Genomic DNA, 13147 nt, shown 5'->3' on the forward strand with positions numbered 1-13147 from the left:
ATACTGTGTGGCCGTAACCAAAGTGCAGTGATAGACAATTGGATTCATTTGCTATAAGAGCTTATTTTTACAAAATAAAATCATTTATGTGATGTGGGTTTTCCGGGCTGAGATGCTGTGGTCTACTGGTGTCTCTACCAGACGTTTCTTCTGCTACTGCAGCAGACATCAATTGCCACAGGTTCACCAAGGAGAACACTTCGACCAAGGAAACCTAACCACTGATGATGTCTGCTGCAGTAGCAGATGAAACTTCTAGTAGAAACACCAGTAGATCACGGCCTAGGCTTTGGACAATGATGGACACCACATCGAAACTAGTCAGCCAGGTAATTTTTATAATATTAACACAGTAAAGAAGTTATAACGTTAATCAAGTGTTAAAAGAGTGTATCCAACAGTGAAAAAAATATAATTTAGTTTAATTCAAAAAACATGTAATGTCTTCTAAAGACCAATGATATCCCAGTTCGTTGCTCAAGAGAGAAGGAAGCAACATAAAATCTGAAGGTGCTGTTGCTGGAATCCTTGACTTGATATCAGTTGCATTACTTGCAGTGTATTGGTGAGTGTCGTAAGCTACTATGTATAATTTTTTTTTATTATAGTTTATTTTTTTAATCTATAATTGAATACCTCCTTCGAAGAATGTTGTAACTCTCATTCGTAACAGTTGTGAGTTACAGCATTGTTCGAGGGAGGTAATTAGTTTAATATTATGTATGTATTAGTGGACTTTCACTATATTTCACAATATCATACATGTACCTGGATTTTCCATTCAAAATATGAAATTTAATATGATTTACACTGAGAGGCTTCTGAACATAGGTAATTATCTTTAGGTGAGAGAATGGGGTGTAGTAATAGTTTAATGATGCTCTGAACCTTGGACCCCTTCAGCTTGAATTTCAATGTGAGGTGAGAAATGTCGAGACATTTTGCATGGAGCCATAAAGGACATTCTTTTACGTGGTATGAATCTATGTGCAATACTCTCATGGTGGAAGGTATGCTACGGATTTTGCTGCTTAAAATTGCTCAGCTGGATTTGAACTTGTGAACTTCGAATCCAGCCACCCATAGTAAACCTTTAAAGGACAACATGGAATAAGAGTATATTGAAAGTTTACATTAGAGTGTGTGTTATGCAGTAAGGGGAAATTGACGAGAATGAATTTCCATTAAAGCGTACTGTCTGACTCATCGAACGTGAAAGTAGTAGGCTTACTTTTTTTTATTTATATGCTCGAAGGTGTCTACTCAATGCTTGCCAGTTTCTTTACAGTCATCGGTCTTGCTCTTCTTCCAGCTGGCGGTAATTTTCATACTATTCGCAAAGTTGAGGGATATTTTGAAAAGAAGTGTAACCAGCAGTGTAGCCAATGTAGTGGTTTGATATTAATGTTAATTTAGCTGGTAAAATTTATCAATTAAATGTTGTTTATTTAGGAATTCAGCGTTTTTTAACCATTATAGCGTACTTTTACATTGCTAATAAATATATCAATTTAGATACTGCTGTAATCTTTTACAGTGGGTTTTAAAAAATCATGTTGGCGAGCCTGTAAGAAGCTAATCAGTATTCAGCACAATAATACATAACAGAAGATGAGAGGCACGTGGAAGCGAGTATGACTTAATTGGTTTTAAAATTTGAAAGAAGTGAATTTAAGCATGGCTTCTGGTCGACGTGCTTTACCAAATATATTAGTAACAGGTATGGTGTCCCGGTGTCAGTTACTGGTAATGTTTTGTGTCTGTTAGTCATTATTATTTTCAGAATGTGATTGGAGCACTTACCCGTGTTTTAATTTATTTGCATTATTAAGGGCATGATTAAGAGGACGGACACTGAATAAGAATCTTACGGTGAAACCTATCAACATTAACAAATGTAGTGATCTGAAACTTTCACGGTGATGTACGTGGTGCGAGGTTATTTTCTTTGTGTCATTTGCACAATATGTGTAGAGACATTCAGTGTTTCCAGGATTGGAGTGCAGATTTTGGTAAGAAATCCGACAGGATCGTTACTGGAGGTACGTTAACAGAAAGCCACAGTTTAAGTCACACAGTAACTTATTTGTGTGCACTCATAGTTGGGTTCTGGTATCTTGTCAGCCCATTTGACTTGTGTGGATATAAGGGAAAAATTGTGACTGTGTCGTGTAAGTTCCTGGGGTAGCTCAGTCGGGAGAGCATTCGTGCGCTAAGGGAAGGGCCCGGGATCGGTACCTGGCCCTGGAACAATTTTTCCTTGAAATTATTCAAATTATTCATCCGACAGAATAGATTTACTCTTTGGATTCCTGCTTTCCTGATGGGATGTGTAGCTTTGAAACACGGAATGTGCTTACATCCATGGCTCTGTCCAGATACCCAAAGACCTCGCACCTCATTAGCAAGTTATTAATTTTTATTACCTTTGTTTTATCTCTAGTTACCTTACAGGTTGAGGTAAGAGTGGGGGAAAATAGGTACCGGTGATTTTATTTCTTCTTTTAGCCCTATCTTCAGGAAAAATAAAAATGTAATTTGTAGTAATTTCTTAATGCAAAAAATGTTATCAATGATTTTTTTTTGCCAACTGCTCAGCGAAATTTTAAATGTATTTAGCCGGTTGTATACATAAAGGTATCCTATTTTTTCTGTTTGTATCTTTTATAACTTCTGAGAAAAGTGCATCCAAAATTGAGGAATTTAACATGTAAGATATGAAAACTTTGAGACCTGTTTTCTGCACTTATTTTTTGTGATATTTGTACACTTTCCTCAGAAGGTATTGTACCCAGAAGGCTGAAATTAATATACAATATCAATGTGATGACATTTTACACAGCAAGAATAAAAACATAATTTGTAATAATTCTTAATGCGAAAAAATGTTGTCAGTTTTTTTTTTTTTTTTTTTTTTGCTAACCATTCAGTGGAATTTTTAATTTATTTAGCCAGTTGTATACATATGCCCTTTTTCTACATTTCTATCTTTTATAACTTCTGAGAAAAATGCACCCAAAATTGAGGAATTTAACATGGTAAGGTACGGAAATACAGACTTCCCTTAAACATATTTCATCATGATTTTCTTAATCATTTTATTAACCACATTTTTTCATAGTACCATAGTTCCTGCTTGAATTCCTTATTATATTGGATAAATATCCTATTTATTTACGTTTGTACAGGTACTCCTGGTGTCGGAAAATCAACATTATGTGAGCAACTGGCTGAAAATACAGGACTGGAGTGGCTCGAAGTGGGGCAGATAGCCAAGGAGTTTGAATGTTTCGAAGAGTATGATGAAGTTTATCAATGCCCAGTGCTGGATGAAGAGAAGGTTTGTATAGGGCCATCCCATTTAAACTAATTCTAAGTGGGAAAATTTCATGTACATTTCAAAATGATTATTCACGAATATTTTGATAATAAATGCATGAAACTACAAGGTACAGAATAAAATTTGGTCGGCAAATCTGTAATAACGCTTGTCATGTGACATGAACATCAAGATGCCAGCTGGTGATTGTTGAAAGTGATTTATCTAGAAGTATACAAGATCATTTTAAAGGTAATTTATGACTCTGTTCGTTAATGTTTTGTTTCTGAATGAACTTCAGATTATTAAAAATTATTCCTTAGAGTTTAATTTGTAATGAGAAGCACAGACATGTTTCTGCACACATTTTAATTAACAAAGTTTTCTTTGTCTTGTTCCTTTACAAAAAACATATTTTTTAAATTATTGTTTACTTTCATTTATTAGGATAAACTGTCTTTTATATCCTCAATGAATATTACCTAACTAACGTATATGTCACTAATTTCATTTTAATATTCCTTCATAATCTATAAAAATCAACATTAAGATGTGCCCTATTTCACCACAATCTTGTAAAGTACTGTAACTAAGAAGTGGCAAAATGATAGAAAATGTTGCAAATTTAACTGCTCAATAAGTGGGTAATTTACTAAAAATATGAAATGTATACATACTAAAACCAGATTTTAATTGTTTTAGCTACTAAAGCATAGTACCGAGAATGGTCAAAATAATGGCTGAGAGAACATGAAAGGAAGAGAAGATTACAAACATAAAGAAAAGGACAGACTGTCCCGTGCCATAGTGTCGTGGTCTAAGGCCTTATGCCTAGGACTCATGTTATGGAATGTGCGTTGTTTCAAGTTCTCATGGGGAAGAAATTTTCTCATGAAATTTCGGCCAGTGTATGGAACTGGTGCCCACCCAGCATCATGATGAATTTGAGGAGCTGTGTTAGCTAACAAAATCTGGTAATTGAAACCAGCTATAATGGGTAATCACATGCTACCTCCATTCTGATTGGATGATCGTTCACCTCAGCTGAAACATGTGGACATGAGGCCATCAGTCTGCTGGTCTGCACCGCAACTCGAGAGTGACTCCATTTCTAATATTGAAATCGATTTTGTAAGTTATTACCCTACCATTTAAATTTGTCTTTGTTGTTACAGCTCCTGGATGAGATGGAAGATAAGATGAGTGAAGGCGGAAGGATTGTTGATTATCATGGGTGCGATTTCTTCCCAGAGAGATGGTTTGACATCGTGTTTGTCCTGCGAACTGATAACAAATGGTTGTATGACAGGTTGGTCAGTAGGTAAGTGACACTGGTTGAACTGTACTGTGGAGAAGACTGTTTCTTATATCATCTCCTCTCCCAACTTCCTCCACTAGCACAAATATGTACGTTGATATGATCACTATTGTATTTATGCCCCTCCTGACGTAATGCACCAATGCTGTAGTCATGTGATAATCTATGCTGCTGGTGATTGTTCCTTTTCTAGGATTTTGTGGGAGAGCAATGTTGTTCACATGTGTATACCAGTTTTACTTTCTTCTCAAAGTTTTTCATTGTCAATTTGCTGGAGTCCTTACAGTCAGTTCAATTAGAATAACTTATGTTATCAACTAAATGGTAGGAAATCTTTGGAAATTTTCCAAAAGCACTGGTGGGAGACTGTAACGGGGCACCAAGTGCAATGTTTGCAAGGATGGTTTTGGTAATGATGAATATGATGATTACTGTAATGGTAATGAACTGCATATTTGAACATTAAGGAAACTTCTTGGGATAGTCTTATTTTTAATCTTTTCTTTAAATCATTTGCTTCATGACTAGTAATTTGGTGTTGATCTTTTGTAGTCTAATTCTTTTGTTAGCAAGTTTTATTCCACACTAACATTCAAATCATGTGGCATTGAACAGTTCTAACGTTCTTGACTAAAATATTATCTCTTATTCTTATTGTTCAATTTCTTCCTGCAGAGGCTACTCTGGGAAGAAGCTGGAAGATAATATACAGTGTGAAATATTCCAAACTATACTGGAGGAAGCACAAGGGGCTTACAAACCAGAGATAGTACATGAGCTGCGAAGTGATACACCAGCTGAAATGGAAGACAATTTGGAGAAAATAACAACATGGGTGGAGCAATGGAAGAACGGGGCATGCACATGAATTTGTGCAGAAATATAAGAACTGTGACTAAAGTATTTTTCAATAAAGTTTCAAACTTGCATTGTTATCTTGGATGTTTGAAAAACTCATCAGTTTCACTTTCAGAGAAAATAGAATCGCTGCATTGTTAATGAAAAAGCTTTTGAATTTATTCAAAGTGTAAAAAAGAAACTATCTATAGCTTTGCGAATAATCTATTGGCTCAGTCTTCGTGAAACAATATATATATATATTTTTTTTATTGGATAGATACTTGCCTCTCGTCATTCACCCAAGCTTCCTTATCTGTAGGCAATGTGCCAAGGCTGTAGTTCTTTTAGCTGCTTGTAGGTGCACCATGGGAGACGAACTACATAGCATTAATGATTAATGGAATATTGGTAGGGGAAATGGAAGTTCTCCATGAAAACCAACCACTAATTCTTTTTCAAACTGCAAGGAAGCTGCAAAAGTTCACAGAATGTGCTTCATTATGCATGCTATGACATGCTGCTTAAATGCTCATGCTTCGTGGGAAAAACGAAAAATTGAGGTAATTAGGTGTTGTATTATGTAATTTATTTTAAAATATAAGCATATTTCCAGGGAATATAAGCAAGAAATTGGAGCTTTCCTTTGAATTTTTGCGTACATTAATAGTTCATGATGTCTGTAATGCTGTAGACTAAATGTAAAAGAAGTGACAGGTCTTTGAATGTATTGTGTATGTGACTATACTATTGAGTGCTAATAATTTTGCATTAAGGGGACTTAAGATAAGGTTACCAGATTTTTTTTCTTCACAATTTCTGGGGATGATATTGACACACGATGAAAACAATGTTTAATATTTCTGTTAATTTGCCAATCACTTTTGTCTTTATAGTAAAAAGAATTAAAAAAAGGTTATTCTATTTATACACTAAAACATACTCAATCTACTTACCTAATAGTACTTAAACTACCTGATGTCAGTCTGAGTAGCGTTGGCCTTCTGTGCTCGAGGTTGCAGGTTCGATCCTGGCCCAGGTTGTTTGCATTTAAGTGTAATTAAATGCTACAGGCTCATGCCAGTAGGTTTACTGGTATATAAAAGAACCCCTGTGGGACAAAATTCCGGCACATTGGCGATGCTGATATAATTTCGGCAGTTGTAAATGTCGCTAAATAAACCATAAATAATTAAAAAACTATTGATAGGCTATGGAAGTGAGGCATGGGCAATGAAAAAGCAGTGAAGAACAAGATACAAGCTGCCGAATGAGCTATTAGAAACCTGTAAAAAGTTGTACGAGATGTATGTAATTCGATAATAATTGTATTGTTGAATTTTGTTGAAAACATTTTAAATCACAGACTTTAGAAGCCGAAAGGGCACTATTATAGTGTTGGTAGCTGGTATTTCAGAATAGCGATTGAAAATGAATTCAAGTTAATTTAAATTTGATGAAATATACTGTAATGTAAGAAATAAGTTAATATTTTGTAATATCGGATTGAAATTTACATAATCCTGATCGGAAGAAATTTCAATGAGTAATTGAAGGGATATTCTGTTAAAATGTTGGACATACTGAATCATTTTCATCGGTCGTGCGTAACGCAGTATTACCAATTCAGACTTTTTTTTTTGTGCTAGATCTGGCACTTTTTCCGTGTTTTGTTTCGGTTCAAATTTATGAAATTTGTGTTGCTGATATAAGAATTTAATGAGTTCTTTAATACTCAAAATGGCAAAGTAATCCCATTTTACATTGATTATATAACAATTTGGCGACTTCTGTACCGGTTTATAGCGAGCGTTTAAGAATTGAGTTGGCAACACTGGCGAAATGTGATCGTGCCGTGCGTATGAACGTCGAATGTGATTTGCGAAGGAAGAAGCGCGATAGTGAAAATATGCTTGTGAATGCGTCGAATTTAAAACTAGGAATATTTTATACACTGGCAATTAGGCAGAGACATCTTGCCACGTTTCGTAAATTTAGACAATTTTACAAGGAATTTTGGTTTCCTTCACCGGCTCCTCCTCCATATAATCATATATGTCAAATCGGGGACCCTGTTCTACGACATAATGCAGATCGCTTGAATCCAGACGATATCAAAAGTAAGGAGATTATAAGGGTAAGACTTGGAATCTCATTGATATTTTAGTTCTAGTATCCAACGCCCACTGAACGAATATTTCACTTTTATCACTGCCAATGTTGCGCTATAATCGTATATGCAAGGTATGCGATAACAAAAACCTAAACTAACCAAACCAAACCTGTCAAAGAAGCAACAAGTTATACTAAATATGTGTAAAATTGGCCTATGTCTCTATAGTGGGCGGGACATAAGAAACATTGACCGGATTTAATTAGGTTAGGGTAGAGTGATTACTAGAGAGCATGATAGTCATATTACACCCACTGATGAAACAGAGATAATGACGATGACGTAATATAATTATATAGGCAAGGCATACCAAAAGCCTCAACAAACTAACCTAACCTGTCACTGAATTTTCGGCCTAACGAAAACTCGCCTACCAAGAAACCTAAAGTTCTGTATTGTATTCTCTCCAATATACCCGTAGGCGGGCGATTTTGGTAGACCAAAGTACTGTTACTGTTACCACTGGAAATAGTAAGCGTAATTCTCGAGAAAAACTGTTCCGAAGAAACGCAATTTTCTTTCGTGGTTTTAGTTTGTAGCCACAAATACTTTCAGCATACAAATCATTTGATAGTTACCTGTGTGTGCTCCCACTATTTGTTACTAATTATTATCAACATAACATGTGAGAAGTCCAGGTCTAATTACTAGGAAAATGGTAATTTGCTATAGTATTGCGTCCTGAACCTCTCGAGTGTTATATTTGTAACTTTTATGTTAAAATTGCGATAAAATAGGGAATATCGAGGAATTTTTTTATGAGGTAGCTCTCAAACCCGCTGAACAACTCAGTTTCAATCCCTCGGCTGAGTGGTCTTTTCCCATTGGGTAATAGGCATTTCAGAATTGCGTTTGGGAAACTATTGTTGGTCATTCTCTCCATATGATTCGTCCAATTTTTTTGGCACTGAGTAGCGAATATAGTTCATTACAAGTTCCATGTGAGGTTCCATCATGATATCCTCATTTCTCCTGTGATCAAGTTTGGTGTAACATGAAGTCCTCATGAATCTCATTTTGCAAGCTCTTATTCTGTTTATATCCTGTTTTTTTTTTTAAGTCCAAGCTTCGCTTCCACATCAGAGAACAGATTGTAGAGGCATATACTGGTGTGTTTTTTAACATGTGAAGGTTTGAGTACAATGTTTTGTGTAAGCCTATTTATTAACTTTATTTGTAATATTAAAGATTGTATCCCAAATAATTAAATTCATTCACCTATCCAGCATTTTGTTGTCTATTTTAACAGACTGGAGATCAATCAATACTGGTGTTCAACAGGATTGTGGAGTAACATAATCTGTTTTATTGTGGCGAAGACCATGTGAAATATTGCAAAGAAATATGAGTTACCGGTACTGACTTCATCTACAATTTATTAATTGCTGGAATGTTTCAGATCCTAAAAATAATGCGTGATGTCATGCACAGATATGGCTCAGTAGGATTGGCTGCACCACAGATTGGAGTGCCACTTAGGATATTTGCAATAGAAATTACAGAGAAGATATTACAGACATTCACTCCAGATATTTGCAGATCGCGTGAAATAACTGTAGTACCTTACAAGGTAAAGTTCATTACAGTTTCAGTAGCTTGTGGTATGTGTAATGTGAAACATTATAAGTACATCTAATTGCTTACTAAATTTTATGAATTTACAACTCGATATTTATTAAAATCTTTCTTCTTTCCTGGTGATAGTTTTTCACACTTTTCTTATTTCAGCATCAGAGTCATTCTGTAGTTCTAGAGGTGACATAGTTGAGCTTAATTCATGTGTTCATATTTATAAATTGTGAAACTTCTGTCACATCTGTGAGGACGCATAAATAATATTCATAAAATTTCATGTTTTTCTCCCTCTATCACAAGTTGAGGGTCGAGAGGACAAGTTAGTGTTCTAGGTGTGACAGAATTATCTTCTAGCTTTACAGAGGAGTTATGAAAATAAACGTGCTGCACTATAAGCATTAAAGTAGACTAATATTTTATCAATTTGAGAAAGTTTCTGGGAAAGGACAGTGCAAACAATCTGAATATTATTCAGTTTCCATTAGTCCATCTCTGCATAATCTTTCAAACACAGATCATGGCCTGCTGTAAGATTATGACCATCAGAAATAAGAACAGAACTACAAATTCCGAAGGCTAATGAATTTCAATGTACATTGAATTGTTGGCTAGGGTATAATAATTAATGTTCATTTTATGATTTTTTAACGAATTACCTTGTTACTAATGCATTTGTGTGCTTGATTTTAGTGTGACAACGTTTTTAGTTCATATTAGTATTTAGCTTATGGTTTTGTGTGTTTTCTATTTTTTAAAGAATTTTAGATAAGGGCGCAAATAATCATAATTAGCTGACGTGCCCTTCAAACCCCATGAACTATCTACATTGAATTGGAAATGTACTACTAGACCAAGACAAGAGTTTGGTGTTGCAGGTTGCTGCTATTGTTGTGTTGAGAGACGAAATATTATATAGGTCTAGGTAGGGACAGTATTTTTTGGCGAAATAAAATGGGTGATTATTAAACTTGCCACAGTTTCAATGGGTATTTCGTGAAATAAATTGCCAATGAAATTTATTATGTTATGTTTAATATAAAACTTTTTGTTACTTTGTTTCTTTTTCGCTTACACATATCACATATCAGCATCACCAGAATATAAACTAAACACGTACCGTACACAGGAAGATTTGTGTGACAGTCAGTGAATACTTTCATGTGTACAGAAAAGACTCTCTCTGTCCACATTACATGTAAGAAATCACATTGCATGCAAACAATTCAAACGAAATTTATTGTTGTCCTTTATTAGTCCCCCCCAAAACTCCTTCACATCAAAATATAATTTTCTGTGCATCACATGCTGCACATTCTTCAATCTTTGCTGCAGTCAACTACAGAAGTCGATCTTTTTTCGATAGCCATGAAGATAGTAAAAGAGAGTGTAACAATATCCATAGAAGAAATACAGAAATGGCTCAGTGAACTTGTAATGATATTTATATGCTAAAGTACTCTGTCCTTTGTGACGCAAAGATCTTATCGTGCCGGGAATGACTGGGACTGTAACTGGTTGCATTACAATATTTGATATGATATATGATATCGTAATGCGATCAATCACAGTCTCAGTCATTCCCGGCAAGCTAAGACATCTTTGCGTTCCCATGTGCCACATCACTGATGATGTCTGCCAGAGTAGCAGACGAAACGTATGGTAGCAACAGCTCCAACAGATCAAGGCCCTTTAGCCCGGACAACATCAATCCCAATGAGGTTGACCGTGGAAAGCCTACATTCCAATATAAGTATCTTTGTTTTTATTTGGCAGGTTTTCATAAACCCTGAGCTTAAAATTGTCAATTATGAAAAGGTGCAGTTTCCAGAAGCATGTGAAAGTGTGAGAGGATTTTCAGCAGATGTTGCCCGTTACAAAGAAGTTCTGGTTACTGGTGAGTATTACATCACCCTACTTTGTAAGACAGCTCATATTTTATTTTTTGGTAAAGAAACGAGCCTTATGAATTAAACATCTCTGTATCTGAGTGTGTGTATATTTGTAGGTGTGGGTCAGAATAATGAATGACCGAAGTTGTGACACATATCTCTAACTGAAAGCTCTCTTAAATGAATTTCTCTGATAAAAGTAATTTGCTTCATCCGAATCCATTTTGAGTCTTACTATAAATTGTACGGTTAGAATCCATTGCCATCACATGAAGATGATGTGTTACTCCCCCCCCCCCCCCTCCCCGATCACATATATATCAAATTGGCCATTCTCATGTTATGAAATGACAACATATAAAACTGTTTACGTATAATTTATTTAGCATTATTTCAATCTATATTTATGTATGGTATCATAGATTGGGGTGGAACTTATAAATCCAACCTTTATCCGTTAATTTTACTACAGAAAAAAGTATTAAAAATTTGTTTAAAAAGGCAGAAAGATTACCCAACTGAATTGTTGTTTAAACACTTCAAAGTTTTCAATATTAAACAAATATATTATTTTATTTTATTAAAATATTTTCATAGAAATTTTAATAGCTTTGAAAGGTATATATATATATATATAACTAAAAATATGAATTCTCTGCGTTTGTGTGTACCAAAATGTAAAACCAATGCAGCTTTTTATCATAGCATGAGTCAAGATCCTAGATTATTAAAGAATTTTATTCCAATATTATTTTAACCACGAATCCTCTCCAGATTAATAAAAAAATAAAAAAAATTGTATTGGATTCATAGTTTGGGTTTAAACATATTAAACACTTTTTAATCTGTATTCACTCTCAATTTTAATTTTATTTTTGTCTGTATTGGAATCCCCTCCTGAGCACGAGTCCTACTCATTCAGGAGTGGGCTAGTTATCTTTCATTGTGTTTATTAACTTGTATTCATTTCAAACTTACTAGCAATAAAATAAATAAATAAATAAAAGAGAACAACCACTAGATCTTCACTGTCGAAAATTAATTTTTTGGTAACAACTGCTATATGGAAGTACTGCTGCAAGATACTACGCTATGCAAGACACTTCAATTCAATAAAATAATTATGATAATCATTTCCTTCATACTATTGTTAATCAGAAATAAGTCATTAGGCACATAAAAATATATATAGTGAGATTTTCAAAGACTGAATATAAACAATGGGACCATATACTCAGTGACAAGAACATTTACTAGATCTGACACTTGGTGAAAATCTAGTGATGTGGGGCCAACACAGCGCCATTCCTCTGCGGTTAAGCCTCTATGCAGCACTAAAGTTGTGCATTTACTGTTGCATACACCATGGCTGAAATTAGTAGTAGTTACTAACAATAAATGCTTGATCATAATGTTTTCAGGTCTGAATGATGAAGGTGAACCAGTTTCTTGGCAGGTGTCTGGCTGGCCGGCTCGCATAGTTCAACATGAAATGGATCATCTTTCTGGGCGCCTATATACTGATATCATGGTCCGCTCATCATTTACGTGTACATGTTGGGAACAAGTGAACAGAACTGGTGGGAGAATTTATGTCCCATTTGTGCCTAAGTGACACCAGTCACATACTTATATTAGGAAGAAGTGAATGAAACATAGAAATCTAGTCTAGTTTGTATGTAAAATGTCTTGTGTGCTTGCATATGCTGATACGTTGTTAACAAAGTGGGAGCTTTTGTTTGGAACTAAGGTATGGTTCAGGAATGGATACGTTGGTTGGACCATAGCTTCAACACTCAGATTAATGATTATGCCCTCAAAGAACATCAGTGAAATAAAACTACCTTATTGGAGCCTCTTATTTTTAGAGCTGATTCAGTATTTACGAGATAGGACAGTCATAATGAGATAATAATAGTATTGTAATATTATTTTATTTAATGACATATCGATATCAACTTGGATGACACTCTTTGTCTATAACCCTCCATTATTATTATTATTAAATTGCGCATATTACAGGTGGAGGATGGTCT

General features: G+C 34.8%; 2 protein-coding genes across 3 annotated transcripts; both read left to right on the forward strand.

Annotated features, from left to right (window-relative positions):
• Positions 1 to 1511: 1511 nt before the first annotated feature.
• Positions 1512 to 5753, forward strand: Ak6 (adenylate kinase isoenzyme 6). 2 transcript variants are annotated; one of them, XM_069844088.1, is made up of 4 exons: positions 1512 to 1720; positions 3189 to 3340; positions 4495 to 4640; positions 5313 to 5753. In XM_069844088.1, exons 1-4 carry the CDS (start codon positions 1678 to 1680, stop codon positions 5503 to 5505), a joined length of 534 nt encoding a protein of 177 aa, XP_069700189.1. In that variant the 5' UTR covers positions 1512 to 1677; the 3' UTR covers positions 5506 to 5753. The 2 variants fall into 2 exon arrangements, with proteins under 2 accessions (XP_069700189.1, XP_069700188.1); XM_069844087.1 differs by lacking the exon at positions 1512 to 1720 and adding an exon at positions 1910 to 2042.
• A 1535-nt stretch (positions 5754 to 7288) lies between these two features.
• Positions 7289 to 13094, forward strand: LOC138712387 (peptide deformylase, mitochondrial-like). Its single transcript, XM_069844086.1, has 4 exons — positions 7289 to 7611; positions 9047 to 9217; positions 10996 to 11116; positions 12533 to 13094. Exons 1-4 carry the CDS (start codon positions 7336 to 7338, stop codon positions 12724 to 12726), a joined length of 762 nt encoding a protein of 253 aa, XP_069700187.1. The 5' UTR covers positions 7289 to 7335; the 3' UTR covers positions 12727 to 13094.
• Positions 13095 to 13147: the final 53 nt, after the last annotated feature.

The sequence above is a fragment of the Periplaneta americana genome, chromosome 13, assembly GCF_040183065.1.
Source record: "Periplaneta americana isolate PAMFEO1 chromosome 13, P.americana_PAMFEO1_priV1, whole genome shotgun sequence".
Taxonomy (NCBI): domain Eukaryota; kingdom Metazoa; phylum Arthropoda; class Insecta; order Blattodea; family Blattidae; genus Periplaneta; species Periplaneta americana.

Coding starts and splice junctions, on each gene's coding strand:
- Ak6 (XM_069844087.1), top strand. CDS start 1,967: ATGTGTAGAGACATTCAGTGTTTCCAGGATTGGAGTGCAGATTTTGGT. Junction 2,043..3,188: donor CGACAGGATCGTTACTGGAG/GTACGTTAACAG, acceptor ACGTTTGTACAG/GTACTCCTGGTGTCGGAAAA. Junction 3,341..4,494: donor CAGTGCTGGATGAAGAGAAG/GTTTGTATAGGG, acceptor TTGTTGTTACAG/CTCCTGGATGAGATGGAAGA.
- LOC138712387 (XM_069844086.1), top strand. CDS start 7,336: ATGAACGTCGAATGTGATTTGCGAAGGAAGAAGCGCGATAGTGAAAAT. Junction 7,612..9,046: donor AAAGTAAGGAGATTATAAGG/GTAAGACTTGGA, acceptor GGAATGTTTCAG/ATCCTAAAAATAATGCGTGA. Junction 9,218..10,995: donor TAACTGTAGTACCTTACAAG/GTAAAGTTCATT, acceptor TTTATTTGGCAG/GTTTTCATAAACCCTGAGCT.